Source organism: Labrus mixtus, chromosome 9 (genome assembly GCF_963584025.1).
Source record: "Labrus mixtus chromosome 9, fLabMix1.1, whole genome shotgun sequence".
Taxonomy (NCBI): Eukaryota; Metazoa; Chordata; class Actinopteri; order Labriformes; family Labridae; genus Labrus; species Labrus mixtus.
The window spans coordinates 18,882,085-18,906,439 of NC_083620.1; the positions used below are offsets into that span (position 1 = coordinate 18,882,085).

General features: G+C 41.9%; 1 protein-coding gene across 1 annotated transcript; it reads right to left on the reverse strand.

The window, feature by feature from the left end:
* Nucleotides 1-3,570: 3,570 nt before the first annotated feature.
* zbtb16b (zinc finger and BTB domain containing 16b) lies at nucleotides 3,571-24,004 on the reverse strand. The gene is made up of 7 exons (XM_061046671.1): nucleotides 23,807-24,004; nucleotides 21,349-22,618; nucleotides 18,781-18,878; nucleotides 16,410-16,496; nucleotides 8,358-8,528; nucleotides 7,090-7,257; nucleotides 3,571-6,134 (listed from the first exon to the last, which is right to left on the reverse strand). The coding sequence occupies exons 2-7, from the start codon at nucleotides 22,521-22,523 to the stop codon at nucleotides 5,905-5,907; spliced, it is 1,929 nt and encodes a 642-aa protein (XP_060902654.1). The 5' UTR covers nucleotides 22,524-22,618; nucleotides 23,807-24,004; the 3' UTR covers nucleotides 3,571-5,904.
* Nucleotides 24,005-24,355: the final 351 nt, after the last annotated feature.

Genomic DNA, 24,355 nt, shown 5'->3' on the forward strand with positions numbered 1-24,355 from the left:
TAATGAATTCCTTTTATGAGGGAATTAAAGGAGGAAGGGTTTGCAAAGATTTACTTCAGTTCAGATAGTTGGGGGAATGTGTGGGCATTTGGAAGTGCCTTATAATTTGCTGTTGACTTTCTCAGTGTCCTTGAACAGGGAGTAACTGATACTGCATCTTATAGAGCTGTCGGGTTATAATGGACCTCATAATCTTACTAGCGCTTTGAAAACAATTCATTAATATATAATAAAATTACACATTTGCAAAGGAACTTATCTCTGTTTATATCTCGTCTATGCCTATAAGTGAATATGTACTGTATGTAATGCTTAATGCATGACTAAAAAGAGAACAAAAAGACATATCTTAAAAACTCATTCCTGTGGTTAGTTTATTGTTATCCAATATTTTTCCATTATTTATCTGCAAAGGCATAAATTGGAGCATGTTTGAGTTCATGTAGGCCTGTATGTAACATTCCTTTAAGTAGAGTCACATTAAATATCATCTTACCGTGTTCAGCGACAACATCAGTGTTCACTATTCTAACATGTTTTCGAATGAGGAAACCAGTATTCAAAATCACAGATAGCTTGTATTTTAAAATAAATTAAACAGGCTATTCCTTCTGAAATTGCTGTCTGATGTTCTTTTCTTCTTTTGTTCGTAGTCTCTCAATTCATCAATGTAGCAACCTGAGTCGTGTCAGTTCTTTCAATTCTAAGAAGGGCTGATCTGAAGCTGTAACTTTGAAGACGGCTGAAGAGAATCTTTTTTTTTTTCTTTTCTCTTCCAACCAGTTCAGGAGTTTGACTTTGGCAGCCTGTATCTCCTGCCTCTTTTAGCCAACATGTGACCTATTTAAAATCAGAGAATATGAACGGACATCCACTTATGAACAGCTTCATATGTAGGCTACGTGTGATAATGTAATGACTGGAATATGTCTGTGCTGAGCTTTGTCCAATGAATACAAAATTACAAGAAAAACGACTTATTCTTTCCTTGTAAGGGTTTTTGAATTGCATTCTTTTAGAGAATCAAAGTGGTAATATTATTCTATATTCAACTAGAAAACTGCAAACATACATGCTGTAACATAAGTGTACATACTTCAATTTAACAGAATCATTTTAATTTGTGCCTTTTGACCTTAGGTGGGCCCTAACTCACAGCTTGGAAACCACTTTCTGATATAATGCCCCCGAACGAGCAAGAAAGTGTCCAGAGACAGTGGATGACCTGGTCACTTTCATGACATCCCTCCAGGCTTCAGTTATACTTTACACGGTCACAATGTTTACACTGTTGTTCAGTAGGAGCAAGATTGAACACAGTCATATACTGTAAACGATCACTGAGGCAAAACTGTGGGCCTGAACAACAGAGCAATAAAAAACACACGGGCTCGATCATTGCAGAGAGAAACTGTAAAGCCTGCAGGCTGGAATTTAGCTGACATGGTTTAAGTCATACAGCTAGAAAGTAGATTACACAATAAAACATTCACGGTGTACTCAGGGGAAACTTTATGGTTAGATGAGGACGATGGGAAAGAAAAGTAAAGGAACACATTGCACCCGCATGATAACCTGCTGAATCCCAACGGCATTAGGCAAACCTAAAACACCCAGACATCAAAGGAGTGTACAGTAAATGCTGCCAGTGCTCATAATTAAGAGTTTCACTTTCACTGTGTAGTGCAGGGTGCAGCAGCAGACCTGATACTCTGTTTCTTAGCTGCTTTTATATCTGGGATAAAACACAGGCCAGCTGTGTCTCTGGCAGAGATCCGTCACAGGTCACCTCATGAGCCTGGAGTAAATCCAGCTGTTTGCTCGTAGCCCAGATGACACATAAACTCTATAAACAGCTTAAGACTGTGAAGGTTTGTGGCAGGAGCCAATAAACCGTTAAAAGGGATCAGCAGTATTGTCTTTGTCCAGACGATGGCGGGCTACAGCAGGGCTGTAAAAGTAAAATTTGACGGTTGATTTAGGTCCATAGAGTCAAAAAATACACAGCAGATTCACACAGATATCCCTTTGTCTTTGTCTCTATGTAGAAAGACCGAAACTTGACTAATTGGAAAAGTTAGAAACTACAATGACCCTTATTGTTTCAGCTGTGATGCCTGAAAACCATGTGTTGCTATTTTATTTGCTTGAAAAGTAGTTGGCAAGCAGCAGGGACGACAGCGGTTATCTAAATGAACAGATAAAAGGGTTGAAAAGGGCTAGCAAACATTTAGGTAGTTTAGATCGTTTGTCAAATATCTGAATGAGGAACTTAAATGGTTTGCTTTAGCTAAAGGATGTATGGGTGAGAGTCTGCTTGAAGAACATGGATGTGAAGGGAATAATAAGGGATAAATGTTGTGGGGAAATGGTTACCAAAACTTAACTTATGTTCAGGGTTAAATTGTTGAAATAGTTTGCAAGAAGAAATGGAAAATTGGTTTAAAAAAAAATGATATAAATGCATAAACTCAAGCTGATGTAGGAAACGTTATAGGGTAAATTAAAAGCTGAAAAAGGTACATTAATGGTGGAAAAGGTTATCTAAACCTAATAGAGTCACAAGTGCTTTAGGTGGTGACACTTAAGATAAACAGTGGAAATAGATTAATTGTAATATTAGAATTAAATTGAAGTTTAAATGTTAAAAAAGCCTAAGTTAAGGACAAAATGTAAAATGTGTTATCCTCAAGCTATACACTTGTGGTTCAAATGCTAAAAGTGAAGAATAGTCAAATTGACAAACGTGAACTTATCGACAAACAGAGTAAACTGTTAGCCGAAATATAATGATGAATGGTTTCAAACTCTTCGGTGAATGATTTGGACGAACAGTTGAAAATCATTTCTATAACTAAAGGATGATAAATCAAAATATTTATTTTCAATATTTTGAATGAATTCAATCACTTTTGGATCTGCTAAGTAATGGTAATAATTGTAAGGTCTGTATCGTCTACCAATTTATGTGTGTAACATCATATTTGTTGCTTTTGTTACTTAGCTATTTATCTGTTTTCTTGGACTTTATTTTTGTAAAGCTCAGCCTTGGATTAACTTTATAAAGCTAAAAAAAAGAAAAAGGGGTCATCCTTAATGTGTCCAAAATGTTGTTAAAAATAAATTCTACCAATCAAGTTCCTGCCAGTACCCAATAATCTTCCTACGCTAAACATCTTTAAATTATTGTTAAATTTTAATGATTTTAATTATTGTTGAGTTTATCTGAGAACCGTTTTGCACATTTTAATTGTTGTCTGCTCTTAACTTGTTTCTTAATCATGTCATGTTCATCATGACGTGTGCTCAGGTCTTGGTGAAAAAGGGATCTTGATCTCAATGGGTTCATTTCCTGGTTAAATAAAGGTAATGTTAGTTGTGTCCAGTGACATCCAATGACAAGTCAAATTGAAAGCAGACATTTCTACCATTGATGTGTGGCGTCAGTGTAGGGATTTGGTCAGTAGGGGGCTGTGGAGCACATCTAACAGAAACAGGTTGAGAACCAGTGTCAAACAGGGTTTCATTATTGAATCCAGACAGCAGAATCAGGAGGCAAATGAGACAGGATGCATAAAATAGTAACTTGTTTTATTCTTTTTTTAACCATGCCACCGAACACTGACGCATACAGAGTTGTGCCTGAATCCACACTGAGAAAACACTTTCACACACTGTGTTACAAAGCTGTAATGAAGAGGGATTTTACTGCACACATGGCAAGAAGAACAACCCTGATTGGATACCAGGTCGAGCTTTGATCTGGCCCTGAGGTAGACAGACATTGACATAATCTAAACAATGCTAATCACATCGTTCTAGGACACATCAAATAAAAGGACATCTGCATTATCACAACATAGAAAGATCAAAGAAAAAACCCTTTTCAAACAAAAGTGCTCTATTTCTTTTGGTCCACCAAGGAAATCCATTTATAGTGCATGTTCATGTAGATTAGATACAGTGAATGTGTGTTTTCATGGCACTGAGCGTTGTCGGCTTCATAAGAAGGCAGTGTTAATGCCCACAGATGCCAAGATTTGCTATACACACTTTTTTTTTTTTTTTTTTAAATCCAAAGATCCGCGTCCATTGTCACTTTGAAGGGAACAATTTGATGCGAGTTCCACGAGATTTCGCTGTAAATGTACACACTTGTCTCAGAGTACCAGCCACTATCACAGTATGTTGCCTCCAGTTGCATGTTCAGACAAAGTGGACGTACATGGCAGTTAATCTTTAATCACATAAGTAACAATAAACAAACACCCAGAAACGACTACCAATAGCACAGACCCATGTACTCAAGCACATCAATGCTCTACTTATAAAAGAGGCACGAGGGAGGGATCTTGATCGAATCAGACTTAGAAAACACACACATTAAGATGTTTCTCAAATCATACCAAATGTAAACAGATAGCAAATTACTGTAATACAAAAATACAACATGTTTTGTTCTATAAGGCCTGTATTAGGCTCACATAAGGGAATAACATACAATGACAGTTTGTACATTACAGCTACACTATAACTGACAATTACCTGCTCATAGTGATTCAATGTCAGAATTTTCTTCTCAGCGTTTGTAAAAAAAAAAAAAAAAAAGACTTTTCATTTTTTCTTCAATGTTCTCCTAGAAAATTCTGATTTTGTGATTTTATAAGACATCTATATATAGTTAAAGATACAAAACTACACATACAAGCCATGTTGAGGCTTTTTTTTTTACACACTGTTTGACCATATAATCATGACTTATCTGCTTGGAAATAAAAAAAAAAACTACAGATGGATGAATACTTTGCAGTAGGTTAAACAAACAGTGAAGAGTGAGGAGGTAGAGCTCGCTCTACTAGAAATCATCCCGAGAGACACAAAGTGTGTGAAGAAGAAACCAGCACGTATTTGGTAACAAATAAACAACATATAAATAGCAAGACCTCTTAGACTGCAGGAGAAAACTCAAATTGTAAGCCAGCTACCTTGAAATAATATCACCCACGGCAAGAAAAAGACAAGGCAATTAAAGAGATCAAGCTCATGAGGTCAAAACGTGGCAGCCGTTCAAGTAAAACATGCAGAAAGTAAACAACTTCAAAATAAAAAAAGCCCAACAATGGAAAAAAACAAACAAACAAACAACCTGCGAAGTCACAAGAATTTAGGAGATAAAGTGTTGCAAAGTTCAGCCAGTCAAGCCTTCATGGAATTATTTTCAACATCTAGCGCACAATCACTGAGATGACTCATGTTGTCAGCTTTAGCAATCAATCAATCAAAAACACGTACAGGTCAGCAGTCGCAGCCATTGTGGCTCGAAATCTTACCACAGTGGAACCATTAGAGTTACAGTTTTATTCAAACTGTGCATGTGAGGGAGAACATGTGTTTCTTAGGAAACCGTTGTTGTCTGTCAATCATATTAGACATATTTTGAGTTTCCTGTTTCTTAACATGTGAGATTTCGCTGCTTCTCTCTGTTTTATATCACTGTGAGCTGAATCTCACTGGGCTGGACTGTTGGTGCGACAAAAATAGCAATTTGAGGATGACACCTTGACACAAACATGTGACTGTTTTCTGACATTTTTCAGATGAATCACTTAGTAGTAAAAATAATCTAATTGATAAAGAAACTGGTGCAGCCCTAGTGTCAACATTTTATTCTTGCTTGCATGTCTCTGCTGTCAAGAGAGACCTTGAATGTCCCAGAATGACAACTTCAACAATCGCCCACAATGCATTTTTTTAAGTTGAACAAAAAGAGTCTGATGTACTTTTTTAAACCCACAGACAAACATTTGTAATCTTTCAGCTTGAAAAATCAGGGACACCGGAGTTGCGAGGTTTTCACCCAGCAGTGGCCCTGTGTGTCGCACCGTGCTCAAGTCCAAGTCCTGCTCAGACGTAACAGACGTACAGGTAAGTCTTTTCTATCCTCCAGTCGGCCGGCACGTCCTCGGGTTTGTGGCCCTTCATGTGCTTCTGCATGGCGGCCAAGCTAGGGCAGAAGTCCTGGCAGATGGTGCACTGGTACGGAGACGCTCCGTTGTGTGTGCGCAGGTGCTTGATCATGGCCGAGTAGTCTCGGGACCGTTGGTGACACAGCTTACACTCGAATGGCTTCTCACCTGAAAAATTCAACAATGTAGCATTAACCTTGTAGACCTGAAGCCAGAGGCCTGCCATGTGAAACAGGATTCGCCCCTATAACAGTCCACTGTTCTTGTTGTGGTGTGTGTACGTGTGTGTGTGTGTGTGTGTGTGTGTGTGTGTGTGTTAGAGGATTAGACCGATATTGGTATGTCAGGGATTCTGTGTGACCACAGCACAGAGCATATTTACTGACCTTATTATGTTTATATATAAAGTTATACATTTATTGGCTCTCTGTTAGTTTCCTCTTTTATAAATACGTTTTTTAAAAAGGTGCTCAACGACTACTTTATAAAAAATAATTACATGTATTTTGTCTCAGTTTAATAAAGAAAAACACTTCATCATAAATTGAGTTTCTTGACTCACAGAAATTTCCACACTTAAGCCTAAAACTAAATTAAAAAATGGTATTTATCTATTAACCATTAATATGTTATTCTGACTCGAACAATTTACTGACTTTTCTACACACATCATTTAAGCCCTGAGCCAGTCACTTATTTTCTCTTAAAATCAGTTCTCAAATACATAAGGAGAAATACATTTACTTACCGTACACATCTGGACAATGTTTTGTTTAGCATGTTACTAAAACAGCAGTAATAGGAAAATGAAAAGGGACTATTTACGGCTGCACATGAATATATATCAAGATAATATTGACAGCAGCATGACAGTTTGTCTGCCATTGAGTCAAAATGAACTACTGTGTGTGTGCTCATCATAACAACAGTGCGCAACAGTGTTGCTTATTTATGGGAAGAAGTATTTGAAGACTTTTGGCTGCACAAGGGACACCTGACACTTCACTGCTGGTTTGTTTCCTTCAAGGGATTTTTTGAAAGTAAAAAAAAAAAAACAGCCATATCTATTTTTATTTCATTATCTTCCACTTGTCTCTGTGTGTTTGTGACTCTGAAAACGTACCTGTATGTACTCGGTAGTGTGTTTCTAGCTGGTGTTTGAGGCTGAACCTCTTCCCACAGCCGTTGCACTCGTAAGGCTTCTCTCCTGTGTGGATGCGTTTATGGCCCCTCAGCGTGCCGTCGTCTCTGAAACAGCTCCCGCAGAATTCACACTCAAACGGGTGATCGCCTGAAAACAAAGTCGTGTCAAAACAACAGCCAACACAGCCCGTTACCATGACGTGGCATTACAAGCTTACTTTATCCTTGTCACGACAGGGTTTGGATATGAAGCTTGCATAGGTCAAATAGTCACAGAGCTCTTTCTGCACAAGCATATCAAGCGGGAAAATTATGTGATTTCAGACGTTGCTAATGTTATGACACGAGGACACTCCTCTTGGCTGTCCACTAATAGCTAATAAAAGTCCTCAAGCCATGTGCTGCTCTGTTCTCTATACAGTAGTTAATCTATTTCTCTCCTAGGCTGAGGATTTGACTCATCTCCAATGACCTATGTGCCTCATTATCTCAGTGTCCACAGCAACAGCCAAGTCAGAGGATACATTGCTCTCCTCATTACAGGCCGATTCTCCCCAATCCCCCCACCCCACTGTGGAGCAGATGACATTTACAAAATGTTACTTCCAAGCAGAATGGCATACAAACAAGATACGCTGCCATGGCCAAAACTCCCTTCACTTCTGTCTCTTCACATCAATTATGTATTTCTCCTGTCTAGACATCAAGCCGTCGTGACAGCTGGGAGTGTTATTTAAGGTAAAGGAAGAAAGGGGGACATCTTTTCAGTAAATATCTCTCCGTCTCCCGCGGCTCTAAGACTCACCCTCGGTAGAACACACAGACAAGTCATTTCCATTTGCTTTTCCTTCAATATTTATTTGGGTTTCCTCTATCATTTTGGGTGAACCACACTAGAACTGACAGCCGTGAATTGCAGAAGCCCAAAGGCTGTCTAAGAACCCAAAATATAAACAGGATGAAATTGCCCAAAATATGCACCGGCCATAACGGTACAGTGCTGTCATCAGAGAGGTGAGTCATCTTATAGAGAAGGGGAACAGAGGGTGGGAGAGGATGCATGCAAATTGACTAAAACCTTAAAGCCAGTTACCTAAGGAAATTAACCCATATACCAAAATAAATACAGCCATTTCTAAATAGAGCATTCCTCTAATATATTCATGCGTTTAACACCACACGTCTATGTTTTACGACAGGAAATAACACCACAGACTTCGATGATACTGCGTTTGATTTGTCTCTCACCCGTGTGCGAGCGCAAGTGTCTTTTGAGGGTGGTGTGGCTGGGGAAGGGTCGCTCACAGTGGCTACAGATGTAGCTGTGCATGCCTGCATGGACCTCCATGTGCTGCTGCAGGGCCTTCTGGGTCTGGAAGCGCTTCGCACACAGCAGACAGAACACCGCCATGTCAGTCCCTGGAGAACGCACAAGACACAGACACAGTTATTTCAGTACCATACACAGACAGGGCCTTAAGTGGGGAAACTGGGTCACTTCAACTTTGTGTGAGTCCTCTGAGGGAAAAGCTTCTTTCAAAGAGCAAGTGCCTCTACCTAAACTAACTCCCCTAAAAGCCCAGAGGCACTTTCAACTGTGAGTCTTTATACGTTCTATTTTAAACCATGAAAGTCATTGTTTTCTTTAAGAATTTCCCACACAATGCACAGCATGCCAATCACACAATCAATGGCTCCTTCCTGGTGTGTTAGATGTGTAATTATTCTCTTCATTCCCCATCAGGAGTCAGCTCCAGCCTGTGAAGTCCTCTGTCTGTGTGCTCAAAGAGCGGCTGATAGTAGCTCCACCCTAAATGATGCCTACACTATGTGCTCTGTGCAGAATGTTAAGTAGTGATATCAAGCCATTAAAGGCAGGACTGCAGGAAAAAACACAATCCAGTTTAATCCTGTGTGTGACCTGGCATCTCTTTGGGGCTGCTTTCCTGTTGCACGAAGTGTGGGGAGGAATACAGATAGGGAGACGCTGGCAGTGTAGCTCAAGTCAAAATGGGTATGTGAAGAAGATCCATTGGCTGTCATACAGTCAACACTTGATCTACAGGCTGTGGACGCCAGCTCTCAAATCTGCTCTGGCGTCCACATCGATGTATATTCATATTTGCGGTGCGACAGAGGGACTAGTTAATCAGTCGTATTGGACATAATGTGCATGTCCTACAGAGTGAGGCTTTAATGTGAGATTATGAGCTCCTTAGTTCTATGTCTGCTCAGGTTGCAGATCATTTACAATGCTAGCAGGTCCCATTGCTTCTGACTCAGATTCAATCAGACATCTCCAGCGGAGGATCATTAGTAAACAGAGGACTGTGCCAGCACTTCATTGGAATTCAAGTGGGGTTGCTGTGTCGCATTTAAAATGCAGTCTGATGAGGTCCACTAAATCAAATCATTTGTTACTGTTATTGAAGTGCCTTGAGGCAACTGGCAATTAAATTGGAATTAACGCAGGGAAAGGGATACAGCACACTCATACTAAGAGGGAAGAGTGTCAGACACTTGCTATAGGTTCGATCAAGTAAACAGACAAGCCTGTTGAGAGCGTAGAGAAAGGGAAACAAATGAAGCAAATTCACATTTTCATGGATAAATCAGAGACATCCACTGTGTATTGTTTACTAATCCACATATCACAATTTGCCCAAACAAAGCAAGACGCTTTTTTTAGACTTCAAATTTCACGGATAAATAATATTTGGCATTGATACATTAGAGTCTCCTGATTGAAATTATTGTCCTTTTTTTTTCGGACCTAGATTCGAAATCCTCCGGACACTAATAGAGCTGATCATTTCTAATAATTAACAGAAAGAAGACAGGATGAAAGGCATTCCCTGATCTTAACAATCCTGCATGGGGGTGCTCTGCTGGAATGAACTGCACCTGTTCAGAGGCTTTAGCCTACGGACTTTAGCACAAAGGGCACACAATAGGGTCCTGGCCCTCATTGACCAAGCCCATTAGTCATAGGGTCCTCATGCAACTCCTGCAATCCTTGTCTTTATGCTGTCACCTAATGACCAAAGCCCTTTCTCACCCACAGATCACAATATTTTAGTTGGAGACAAAAGATCCTCCGTTCTCAACACCTCTGCCCCCTTCCCCTCTCCCCTTATCTGCTGACCATAGAGGAAATCCTTTCACTCTCTAACCAGCCTCACTTTCTGCCTGAGTCAGAATTCACTGAAGTAACTTCTCTATGCACCGAGCAACACAAGAGTTTGTATAATGATCTATCTGAAAAATGGCTGAAGACATAAAAAAAGCACAAATTTCAGTCTCTGCATGATCCTATGAAGTAGTTTGTCTGGTAATATTTTCTGCAGCCAGCAGGGGGAGTGCTTTCTGTTCCAATGTGTCCAGGTTAGTTAAGCTGCAGGCAGACAATCCTCAACAAACTGAACATAATATCCACCTCGCAGATACTTCAAAGCTACTTTAATCATCAATTCACCACCCTTTCTTTCTTAAATATCATATATTGTAAATTCTGGGTATAATGCAGCCTGCATACTTTGTACCGTCTGCTCTGAAAGTTTAACAACACACTTTCTCTTTGTGCAGGTAAACCTTAACTCCCTGACACACTCGCAGACTCTCACAGATGTATATCCTGATCCTTCTGTCACCAACAATACGGAAACTTGAGTAAAGGAATGTGACAAATATTCTGTCACAAGCATCTCACTCTTGATCTCAGGTTGACACACAGTGACAACAGCTCAGGAGTCGTTTTTTGGTTTTATTCTGCGCAAGCGGTGCTGAAAATAAAAATAACAAATAATATCTTGAAGTGTAAACAAAAAAAAACCCTTTGGAGCCGAGGAAGTGTTTGTGTGCGTTAGTGGTGGCATTTCGCCTCGCTGCGCTCTGTTAACTTTTCAAACAAAAAGGATTTGCAGTTGTAGAGTTTTCCAGTAAGCTTTGGTAATAAGTGCAGAGGAGCTTCTTTATGAGAGAATAAGCCCTAAAGTTGGCTGTCATTGCCCCCTGCTTTCTCACCCTTAACCAGACAATGGGCCTGGGATTTGGGTTTTAAGGCACGGGATGACCCCTGACCCTTGGTCCTCAATGGGGTAAATACCATGTAATCAATGGTATTCCTCAAAGACTGCAGAGTTGACTGGGCATTGTGTTCAGTGGGAGGGAGCCTTAAAAGTGAGAATAATGAGTTACTTAAAAGAATTAAAAGAAGAAGCAGAAAATACAAACATTTACTGTGTGTGTTATATTACTGAGCTGCCTGTCGAAATGCACAATTGGGTCGGTAAATCAGGACGGTTTCAGTCTGTTATGCCATTTCAACATATCTCCAGTAAGACGATGTGTACGCTCATGTGATTTTACATGGTCTGCCTTCATACATCTGCCACTTATTCATCGCGGCAGAGGTGGGAGCCAGCCACGCTCTCACGCTGCCTAAGAGACAAAACCATGTGTCCAGGCAACCAGATAGGATCATGGTCCTTGTTGGGGTGAAGTGTTCAAGCTAATCCCTTCATTCACAAATAAGCGCAGCCTGTTTCTTTTCAAGCGCCAAACAAAAGTTTTCCCACCCTGAGAATCTGGGAGTAAACCCACTGCAAATTGAACAAGAGTTTGTATTCAGTGACGACCGCAAATCTGTATTATTTCTTCTGTGTTCATCTTAACTTCAGTGTCCGGAGCCATCTAATTAAAGTGATTTATTTGTCTTTATATTTTGCTGCTACTCACGGAGAAACACTAATCTTTATCTGCAAATCAGCTAATTATTGTCCTTTTATTATTGCATGTATTCATCTTTTATCTTTTACAATATTTGATTTGGTAATTGTGATGGCAGCAAAATCAAATCTGAATAAATATCATCAAAAGGGCAAAGAGTGTCACACAGATTTAATAATGCTCATCTTAAATCGCCCCTATTAACATCTGCTAAAGAATGCAATGTGAAGTCGCTGTAAACTCTGTCCTTAGGCCGTGCTCAGTACAGTGCGCTCACCGTCTGCTGTCTCACTGATATCCCCCAGTTAAACACACACAGTCATGCAGCTTACATTATGTGCTGGACCTCACATGACCCTGTGCATTCATGCTACTGTATGTGCTCATGCAGACGTGGCTGCGATGTGGCAGCGCGGTGAGAGGAACAAACGCTACAGTACCTTAAACAACCCCGGGCACTCATCAGTAGACTGCTAATCTACCCGCGAGAGGAACAAGCGACTTAATAATTAATGCAACAAGAGATACGTTGCTCGTGTTTAACCACCATCCAATGGATCGGTTCATTTAGGTCACGCACTGTTTCGTTTGCCACGGTTCCTGGAATGTTTACAATATTTTCCTCTATCTGCTAGAATTCACTGTGCAGTAAATAACAGGGCATCCTGGGGCTTCAAGTGTAATGACTGTCAATGCAAATCAATACTGTGGGCACAATGTTCAAACAGATGGTTCAATTCAGTTTAGGGCTTGTAAGAATTACAACTGGGTATTAACAGGAGGGAGCAGTTTGATGACGGACATGCATTTAGCCGCGCTAAAAGGTCTACATTAAGAGGGCTGCGTTGTAAAGCCTGGGCTGCATGTGAATGGACTACAGGACTGTTTAATTAGAGCTTGGACAGAAGGTAATATTATTCACTTGACGAAGCAGCCTGTAATGTGTGGAAACAGTGCAGCTGCTGTGAGTACACAAAGGCAGCCCTCTTATGGCCTTTGCCTTGAAGGCAAGGTGGCGAAATGGTCTGCCAGCATGGTTCGAAGCGTATACAGTCGATTTCAGTGCGTGCGGTAGATAAGCAACAGTCTTGGGGTTTTCCAAAAATTGAACGCTCGTTGCCCCAAAGCCTTGACTTGCTCTGATGAAACAAACCCCTTTGTTGTGAGAGCGGTTCGGAGACAGATCCATTCTTTTATTTTGGGCACTGACAAGTAGGTCAGAGGAGACTATGACAGTGCTGTGGTGAGGAGTAAACAGCAGCACATGATGTTGTTTTCCTTTCAGTGCTGGCATCCAACACCAGCAGCAATCTTCCTGCCCCCAGGAAGTCCTTACATACCCCCTCCCCCCCTTCCCTTCCCACAGTCCACCCCACCCCCAACCACCCCCCTTTGATCTCCAACTTAAGCAACCCACGGCCATTCACCTCTGACATATCAAACTGGCTAAAGAGCCTTTAACTGTAGTTAGTGTTGCCAAATTGCTTCAGAGTAAGATCTCCCAAAAGTGGTATTATTTCCCCTCCTGAGGAGGTGGACAGCAGTGCTGCAGCTGCTGAGGTCTGGCAAGTGTTAATCTGCAAAAAGAAAACTAATTTGGCTCACTAGATATGCCACATGGCAAATTAAAACCCAGGCTGCCTAGTCGGCGCGGAATCACAGAAAGATACCTGTGTTTGAGGAGGAATAAAATCCAGGTTATATTGTAATAATCAATTGTAATTGATAATGTTTATTTACTTTGCATTGAGTTGAGCAATATTACAATTTCCCCACATAACCTCAAAACAGCTGATACATTACTTGTGGCCCATGAAGGTCTGGGCTACAATATGAGTCAGTAAATAGGGTCATGCGTCACAGTAGGCCGAGCTGAGATCACGACAAAATGTGAGAGTAAAGCCCTTCTCTGGATACACTGCCAAGCTGAAACCGAGCTCTGGGTGTTTACAAGTTGGGGAGATGAGGGTAGAAACTTCTGGGCATCGTTGACACCCCTCCATGTCCACATCCATTAAGTATTCATACTGTGTGTGCCACCTGGAGTTACAGTTACATGCCAATGCTCCTGAGAGGGTGATCACCTTTCTCTGACAGTAGCAGAAAAGGTGTGGATTCAGACACTGTCAGGCATATGTAACCTTTAATGACAATAGAGGGCAGGTTTGACTACAACACTTGTTGTGAACTATTTCTCACTTCGAGATAACAGCATTATTATAAATAGTTAAAGCAACAAGAATTCTTCACAGGGCAATTCTGCAGCAGCGCTGAAACGCAGCTCCGCCATCATTACACCTTAAGACATTGGTATTAATTCCACAACGGCAATAATTTTGTGTCCCAGTTGGGGAACTCACTTTGCATTAAGGTATTGTGGAAGCGTGAGATAGCACAGCACAGTGGGACCTCCAACATGCGCACACACAGTTGATCTTCCCAACAGGCTCCACCAATCCCTCCTCTCGCACCTGTAACACCTCTGTTACCTCTGCCTCTGTAATGGCAGTCCTTAAAAGTCTACAACAATTCAGGGTAACCTTTTGGCCTCAAAAATTAAAGGAGGTTTTAGTTGTTTTTAAAGCTTTCGTAAGGAACTTTCATTTTGTGTAGCTCTTGGGGACTTATGTGGTATATCTTATCTCTTTGCCGATTTTGTCCTGTATCCAAAAATATATGAAAATCTTGTCTTGCTGTCCATTAACAGTTGTAAGTACCATGCACTATGCATCTTTTCCATGTTAAACCCAGTAGGACTTTTATCAGGCACTAAAAACAGCCTAGAAAGCCTTCTGCTGATGGTCTTTTCCATTATTGAAGGTCATATGGAGGCATCAGTATACATTTCAGTTTGTTTCAATGAAAACCTAAAAACTCCTCACAAGAGCTTTAATCTTTTTCTTTGTTTAGTTTTTTTTTGTTGCGTTTTGATACTATCACGAGTTAGCGTTCAATGATGTTGAAGCTGTCATAGAAAAAAGCGACCGTATTAAGTCATGGATCGTGCTAATGGAGTGACAGGCCATGTCAGTTGGTGATTACAAAACATTATCAGGAAGTTGAACAAATGGATCACAAGCTTAAAAATAAGGCTTCCATTAAGCACTGTTCTCTGTGGCCTATTCAATGTCAGGTGATAGTAAAAACGTACAACTTTCAAGCCAGAGTGTGAACCTCAATTTTTTCCATTTTCTATAATAAATGAATTAAAAAAAAACATTGACTGAGAGGCTTCAAGCAGTAAATGTCTTCAACATTCCAAAAATAATCAATTATTCGTGTTCAATTAAATTTTGTCATTCAACTAATCAATTGATTTACTTTTTTGTTTTGAGCTTTATTGGAAAGCAAACTTAGCAGACTAAAGCGATACATTATACAGTATAATAAGTAATAACTGTTTCTATGAACTCAGACTTTTATCAACATTTTAATCCAGAAAGAATTCACAGAATTTATACAAAACCAAAACAATGGAGGTACAGAAGATGGTACCTGCGACTTGTCTACATATTCATTCATGTCTGTTTTTGCTGATGTTATAATGTACTTTGCTTGGATAAAATAATTGTTTTTCTAGGCCTTTTCTTTATTCTATAGATCCTTCATAATGGGCAATATATCCTTAATATAAAATTGCATTTTATTGTCTAAGATTGTTTTTTTTTTGTCTTTTTATGCTTTTATTAGAGATACAGGACAGTGGATAGAGCCGGAAATCAGGGAGTGAGAGAGAGAGGTGAATGACCCAGCCACAGGTCAGATTTAGACTGTAGCCTCTGTACTTGGGGCACGAGAACTAACCACTAGGTCACCAAGCCGCAATCTAACATATTTGTTTTTGTAATCTTGTCTTTTATAAAGTTGTCTTTCTTTCCTTTCAACTATAAATAACTTTGATATTTATTATGTTAGGACACTTGTTACTATTAATACTAAAAGTCTGGGAATATGGCTTTTGAGAACTGATTAAAAAGTTCAAAACAACTCCAGCTCCTCAGGCAGATTGTTCAGAACTATTTAGAGCCCAGATTCCCAATCACATGTCAACATCAACAAGAACCACAAATTTTAAGAGAAAAAAATGGATTTGCATGCTGTTGCCAACTGTTAATTCAGGATATTTCCAGAGAGAAAAGCTTGAAATTGAATCTTTTTTTCTTCTATTTGAGATGATAAAAAAAAAACTAAAGATGTTCATCTTGTTGTGAGGTTGAGGTAAATAACCCCACAGGTGCTCTTAGGCAGGACATTGTGAGGACCGTGATGCTGGCACTGTAAAGGACTGCTGTGGCAAAGTGGCATGCAGTGGGTTTGGATGCCAAGAGATATTAGTGGGTGATATGTGAGAGGGCCTCCCACCTCCCTGATGATAAATTATGGAGCATCATGACAGGAACAGTTTAACCCAGCCAGCATGACAGGCAAGTTTAGAGCCATGATCACAAGTCCTGTAGTCACGGCTTACTCAACAGCTCAATACATGCTGGCCAGGCTAGACTGAATGTGTGCGTGCGTGTGTGTGTGTGTGTGTGTGTGTGTGTACGTTTGCATGCACATATTTATAGGTACCTGTGTGTGTTTGCCTGTGGGCTTCCAGAGCGTCTTCTGAGGAGAAAGTTGCTCCACACTGATCACACACCAGTGCCTCTGCAGGAGCTGTAGATAAAATCAAATTTACAAGAAGGTTTCTTGATCAGACAGTAAACATGTTTGTGTTTGTAACTGCAGAGCAAGTCTGTTAATTTAGCATTTAAAGAGAGCAGCGGAGAAAGTAACAAGAGAGGAACAAAGGCGCCCTATTTCAAAAGTCACCAAAGACCCGTTGCTTGTCACACACTTGTGCATTTCAGGTGTTAACACGAGGAAGCAAATGCGTGGAGTACAATGGAGCGGAGGAAAGCACCGTAAAAAGACAACGCAGGACAAACAAAAGCACCAGACAGGGTGCAACGGCCCTTCTTCTTGACAAAAAGAGCCAAGCTGAAGAGTTTTATTTACCGTGCCCTGTTATCAGTCTCTGAACAGTGAGCAGACTGTCTGCCTGAGAGGCCACAGAAGGACTGGGTGTTCTCTCTACAGCAGACGCTTCCCGCCTACGGCACATCCCTTTATCAAAAAAAAAAAAAAAAAAAGTCAACACCCTAAATCCCATCATATACAGTGTAACTACAGCTCCCAGTTCACCTTTGTAATGCCCTTGTCTATTGTGATGAGGACATGAAAGAGACAAGTATGCAGACTGCTTGCAGAAATGTTCAATCCTTGTTCTGCACTCACCTCACACCTGCACAGACAGACACATAGGGACAGATATGCACACACAAACACATGCGCGCACACACATACGTGCACACACAGCTGTTTGGATGTGGGTTGGCTCTCACAGAGATGTAAATCGGTTGCAGATCCATACTGGCCCAGGGCTCATTCACTGATCTATTTTCTGCTCAGCTGGCTTTAAATGAAGTTAAAATGACTCATTAAAACACCCACAAGCTTTGGGAACTCTGAGCGCTACAGCCTAAATGTGGTCCTCTTTCAACTCTTACGATGCCTCTGTTCGCAGAGACTGTGCCACTGTTCCCAATGCTACGCACAAATAACAAAACAAAAAAAGCCTCAATCTGTTCATTTCTAAAAACAACATTTTTTGTAAACAAACTGTTACTGTTTGGAGCAAAAATAAAACTTGGTAGCAAGTAGTCTTGAAAAGTAGTAACACAGGAGCAATGTTGTAGATGCTGATGTTGTGTGACGCTGTCCAGTGTGGTGTGTTGTTTTGTGTGAGATTGTGTGATAAGGGAAGAAGAGAACATAGTGCATTGTCTTGTGCAGTCAAAGGCACGGAGTGTGCTCTCATCCATAAACCATCAAACTGTCTCCAGACGCGGCTGCAATCGTCCTCCATCAAAACACTTTGTCTGGCATACCAAAATAAGAGCCAGCATCGAGCTGAATACCAAATCAGCCCATTAGAGCAGTGGAGCACTCGCTCCTTAGCAACCAGCGGGATCTAAGGCTGCTATACCGAAATACACAGTGACAAAGAAATGAGATCCACATCTCTTTTTTTTTGTAGTATTATAGGCTGACACATTGGGATGTGGAGAGTTTATGCAAAAATTCAAATTAGGTTAAAGGTGCTGCTGTTGTGAATGTCACAGCCAATTGAAAATTAAAGCATGTTGTCGAGGTCTGCGAGTATTTCAAGACAGCACGTGTGTTCAGGGTTAATGCAGGTTCAGAGGAGGGGAAAAGGGGACGACTCAGGTGAAGTTTAAAGAAACAGATTCTCTCTCATCTGTCAGCAGTATGTCATTCCAGAACAATCCTCAAAAAGCAAGCGGAGAGGACAGGGACCCTGCCTTGTCTTTACACAAATTCCATCTGAGGTTTGTGTTTTAGTTTCATTTTTAGTCTCTGATCTGTCTCCCCCGCCCACCCCCCCCCCCCCCCCCCCCCTCCCCCTCCTCTTTCTCTATTTTGGATAAAGTAGCTGGGAGAGCAGTCAGGTCTGATTAAGTCTGCATTTGGGTACAGTGTGTTCCTGGACACACATCTGCGAGCGAGCCATCACACACGCTTCGGAACACTGGCAGAACACCCAGGCCTGCCGGCAGCTGATGATGTCATCACTCAGAAGGGGCAGAGCTGGCGAGATGCCAGAGTCTCCAAAAAAAACACAGAAACGATTCAAACGGAGAGACTAGAGAGAGAGACAGAGAGGAGAGGAAAGGAGAGGAGAGGGGAGGGAGAGGTACACAGACCAAAGCATGGAAAAGAAAGCATGATCCAAATATTCGGAGCAGCACTAACCGGTTGGGTGGGGGGGGGGGGGGGGGGTCTGTAGTATGAACAGGTGCATTTGAAAGGCCGCACTATCAAGAGGCCTCATAAGCACTGAATACTCTAAGATGAGAGTGTGAGAGTTACTAAGTACCTGTGTGAGACAGCATGTGCATCCTCAGACGCATGCTGTCCTGGAAGTGTTTGCCACAGTACTCGCAGCCGTGGCCCTTCTCCTCGTTATGCAGCCTCCTGCGGAAAGACAAACATTGACGTGAGCGTGTTAACACATAGGAGAACAGAGCGAGAGATGTACTTGCGATAATAAAAGTATCTATCTCGTTTCTGCGCCTTGTCTTTCTGTGAGGTCTCCCAAACCCAGAAGCATCATTGTCCTCGTAACAAGAGGAGCATGTTTTAATTCAGGCAAGAATCACTCGCTGAATGCAACATCATTAGTGTAAGAGGCCCTTGGAGTTGTGAATCACAACGCATGAATGCAAAAAGAACACAGACAATAGGATATCTGGCTAATTTCAGAGTGCAGACATACGCGTGCCTCCACCCGCCAGCACTGCAAGACACTGGGCATGCACACAAATACAGACATACACATACTTACAAACACACCAATTACATGCACTCAAACTCACATCCCAGTATAACACGCACACTCATACACGTCTCCTGTAACCGCAATGAAAAGGAGAAAAGAAGATGATTCGCTGAAGCTGCGCCGAGAGCAAAACCTATCATATCATATCACACACATCCAAGCATGCAAGGCATCTGTACTGTTATCCTTATATCACCCCGCTAACAGCAGAGAAAAATGGCCTCAGAAGAGTCCACAGCTAAACACTCTGTGGTCAGGATAAATGAGTCCTGAGATGAAGTTTAGCACACATGAAATCAAGAGTGCCACAGTGAGGAGAGCTAGAAACAGTCAAGTTTTTGTTTGGCCTTTCTATGATGCAGATGTGAAGATGTTCAATTTAACTGATAATTTACTTGAGCATTCAAGTGAGAGATTAAAACTTTTCCTTTTTCTTTTTTTTTTTTGGCCCAATCATTCAAGCATGATTTATGACATTTGTTTTTTTCGGCCACTTAAACTATCGATAAAGGGTGAAAAAAGAAATGGCCAGATGTTTGAGGTGAAGAACGTGTAATCACAACAATGCCAAAATGTCAGTCGACAAGAGATATTTGTTGAGTTTTAAAATGTATTTAAAGTTAATGATTTCCTCATATTATCACTTTAATTATTTGTATTTTATTAATATTATTATAGGTTGCAATTACCTAATATTTTAAATATTACCTGAGACTCACTGGTAATGTCAGACTCACTAAAGGCATCACCTTGGAAAATATTTGCATATTCGTATTTAGTGAATGCATTTTCGCCGTTTCTGTCACTTTTTTTCCACCAAGACTGATGTACAAACATTGTTTTGTTTCGTTGTTTATTCTAGAGCAGAGCCAGGAGATACTGTTTTAACATCACCACAAAATGTCAATCTGGAGACCAGGTATATGCTCAGTGACCTGGTTACAGACCTACAGCAAACTCATTATATCCTCAAGCACTGCCACTTATGAAACTCCTTCAACCTGTGGACATCCGCCTGTCTCCATGAGTAAGAAGCGTACATCACTAACTATCCCACAGGATGCTGGTTTCCCCAGGCCGTGTCACCTCAACTCTGGAGCGGCACAAGGCTGAAATGTCAGCCACGGGTCTCGGATAGGGAAGGACTATGATCCTAATCACGGATTAGCTGCATATTAGGACTTTAGGCTCCCAGATTGTCTTGTTTCTAATGATTAGTGATGAGTCAAACTCTGTCAAACACGCACAATTATCAACATCTGCAGTCAAATTAATGAGAGTGGTCACTGAGCTAGTCTGTAACTTTCTGTGTAGAACGACAAAATCTAAACTGACAAGCTCGTAAATAAAGGAGGGCTGAAGAAATAACAACAGAGCGTGTCGTTAAGCAGAAGTTATCCATCATGTATCTGAAGCGGCCAGCCCGGTCCCCGCTGAGAGGCTCCTCTCGGCTGATGCAAAGGAATGCATATCAAATAGCCTGCGAGACAGCCTGTTGTGTGGGGCACGCTTCTGCACAAATAATCAAACAGCATTGAGAAAATAAAGCTTTGTAAATAACAGCTTAATGTGACACCAAGGCCTCTTTATATCAAATCCCTTACAAAGACCCGATTCAAAAGCTTCCCCGAGACGTCTCACTGTTAAGACATGAGTGCAGGTGTCCCTGAGAATAAATTTACATTTTCGCTGTTGCTTCTTGCGAGCTTTTAACGCCGAATGATTTTAACATGATGGGGAGACAATCCTGACGCTCAAAAAACATTCAATTAGGGAGACACATGTCCAATACTTTTCCTAACCGCGTTGCCAACTCTTGAGCTCAAATTCATCAAAGCACAGACACACCAGCACATCCCTCACATCTTTTATTAGACTCTGCACATTTCTCAGTTCAAATGTGAAGCACTGTTCAGCACAATGGCACAGGGACTTAAAACAATTCATTTGGCTTTAACAAGTGCTTATAAGATTTTGGATCCCAACTAGATAAATATTTGCTTTATTTTTCTCAATCAGATTGTAAAATTAATTTAAAATATATATTGGGAAAAAGCTGCTATTGGACTGAAAAAGTGGTGTTGATGGATGTTTTGTGTGTGCTACCTGTGCTGCTCCATGGCCTGCCGGCTGTGCAGCTGAAGCCCACACTCTCCGCAGCACTGCTGGCCTTGAGTCTGGCCCTCGTGCCTCATCCCCGCCGCAAACTGGCCCAGTCTGTTCAGAAGCTCCCTGTGCAGGAGACCCTGATGCAGCAGGCCGCCGTAGGCCCTTGGGTCGAGTGGCACGCCCAGTGACGGGGCCACTGAGACGGACACTGGCAGCATCCCGTCGCCTGTGTGGTTGGAGGGCAACGAGTATAAGGAGGCCAGATGTTTCTCAGCGATCCCGGGGAAACCGTCCAGAGCGTTCCCCACAGCTTGTCCTCCGTCCTCGGGGCTGTTGTGCAGCTCTCGGGCGCTGGTTATCACACTGCCCCTCAGAGGCGTCCCTGGGCCCTCGTCTCTGGGCTGGTCTGACACACAGCTTCCCTCCCCGGTGCTGGAGGACCGGCCCTCACAGCCGTTGGCATCATCCACCTGCATGCTCTCTGATTTAATACTTCTGGCGGGATCCAGAGACGCAGCCTGAGACTCTGTGCTGTTACGCTGGCGCTGCTGGGAACTCTCCATGTCCACCTCCATGTCCAGTTTGGGGCTTAGTTCAGGTGCCACCACAGACTCTGGACCAGGAGAGCTCCTATCTGTCATGTGGTAGAGTGCCAGGTTGTGCAGAGCCGTGGGAGTGGTCCGGGTGGGTCCGTCCTGTATGGAATGCTTCTTGGACATCAACATGTGCCTCCAGTGCCGGGACCTGCTGTGGTCACTGTGCTCTCCGGAGCTGTGATTCCTCACCGGCACCTCCTCACTCTCCTCTGCCTGGATGGTTTCAAGCACCTTCAGGCACTGCTCCTCCAGGTATTCGATCTCCAGGATCTCCGCGGCGTACAGCAGGTCATCCAGGTCCTCAGCGGTGGCCTGAAGCGAGGCGGTGTAGGCATACTCTAGTATCTGCTGGAAGGTCTTGGGGGACAGGAAGTCCAGGGCGTAGCGCAGGCTGCTGCGGTGGAACAAAATCTCAAACATTTTGCTGGTGCAGGCCAGGACGGTGCGATGCGCAGGGAACTCCTGGCCGTCCACTGTGATGATGACATCACACAGAGTGCCACTCAGACGCATCTGGTTGGCTCGCTGCAGAAGCGTGCTGGGGTGAGTGGGGTTGTGGAGCTGGAGGACACCCATGTTTGTCAGACCCGTATCCACTCGGACCTTCGCTGAGCCCGCGCATGAGTTGTGGCTGTCCTGCCTGCTGCACCTGCCTTCAGCTAGTTGTAGGTCTGTGATTCGGGTAGAGAGGGAGGGAGGAGAATCATGAGTGTCTGTCAGGCTTACAATGTGATCTAAAAGACAGTTCATTATCAGTCAGAAGGAAGTATTTTTAATATCACATGAATCAGAAAATAATACATTAAACATACTCTGAGAAATACAAACCACTGCTTGATCACTTCAGGGTTTTTTTTAATTTTATTTTATACCCTCTACATGATTATTCATTTTAATCAAGAACCAAAAGGAGACAACAGGTCGATAAGCAAAGCAACAGTTTCCATTGCAGGTGATTAGTCTAAGGTCTCGTTGAGAGCGGTCACGTCGCTGTAATAACGTCTGCATACTGAGAGGTGACGGTCCAATTTATCAAGCTCCTCACACAGACATCCGCACACACACACACACACGCGCACACACACATATCGGTGCCCTCAACAGGTAGGACTGCTATTGACAAACGCCTTTAAGGGCTGATTAGTTCTTTCAGGCTGCGCACGTTCATGAATAGACGCATTAAAGACAATTAACCCGCTCTTCAGAATATCCTTGAATAAGTTATCAAACTATCCAGAGACGATGGACGCATACAAATGAAGCGCGAGCCTGGCACGGATGCACATTTTCTCACCAACATTAAACACCCAAATGACAGAGCGAGTGATGAAAATGCTCTCTATGATGAGTAGGGCTGTCGGATCACTCAGCAGCACCTCGACTGATGCTGTGACAGGCGGCATCCTCAACTAACCGCAACATCAGAGCGCATCAGGTGCACACGCACAAATCCACCTTTATTATCGAAACACATTGCGACAAATGAACCCTTGTACACGCGCGTATTAACTGTGCGCACTGTGTTTGGAGAAACAGCCGCGTGCTGTGCGAAGAAGAAAAAAAACACAACCCCAATTTATCCAAAATAGTCAGAAGATGTCTGTCAGCGATAGAGTCCGTGCTTAATCAAGTTTGTGAAACCATGAATCAGGCTGCAGCCAAACTTAGGACGATTTCCACATGACTGCTCTAAAACGAAATTATAACAAAAAAACCCGCCACAAAACCAGAACTATTTAAAATGTATAAATTGTTGGATAAGTCTGAGACAGAAAAGTAGTTCATCAGAGCAGAATTACAGGAATAAAAGAATCAAATCAAATAATAATAAAAGTGTCAGCTGTCACAGTTGTTCTTACCTCTGTCTCCTAACGTCCTCCGCTGATTATCCGGGTAACATCATGGTTACACATTTCACAGTACCCGCTCCAAACTCAGTCCTGCTCCAAGTAAGCAAATCATCACCGAGCCGCGACAGTCAAGCCCGCGGGGGGAAAACTACACATCCGGAGAGAACTTTCAAAATAAAATCCGTCTTTCGCTTCAGAGCCACGTGTTAAAATGTTTCCCGCTAGGAGCAGATGAAGCCTTGTGACGAAAAAAAAGAGTCGATGAAATGAAGATAATGGTTGACTGATTAGAGATGAAATGGGCATTAAATATAACTAACTCATTTTTCTAAGAATTACAATAATTTTAAATGTGGTTTTCGAGAACTTGATGTTGTCATAATAATGAGGTTATGATATAAATGAAGATAACTTTCAAAGTTAAATTGGGTATAACAAAAAAAAACCAAAAAAAAAAAACCGAAACAATAAAAAAGAGGACAATATAAGTTCAAATTAGTTGTTACAATACTTAATTCTAAGTAATAACCTGTGGAGATGAAAGTATAGGTTATTACC

Bases quoted from the DNA above. Each gene is read 5' to 3' on its own strand.
- zbtb16b (XM_061046671.1), bottom strand. From the start codon at position 22,523: ATGGGTGTCCTCCAGCTCCACAACCCCACTCACCCCAGCACGCTTCTG. The intron at 18,879-21,348 runs GTAGCACACACA...GTCTTTCCGCAG, and splicing joins CAGGCCATGGAGCAGCACAG to GAGGCTGCATAACGAGGAGA. The intron at 7,258-8,357 runs GTGAGAGACAAA...CTTTGTTTTCAG, and splicing joins ACACTTGCGCTCGCACACGG to GCGATCACCCGTTTGAGTGT.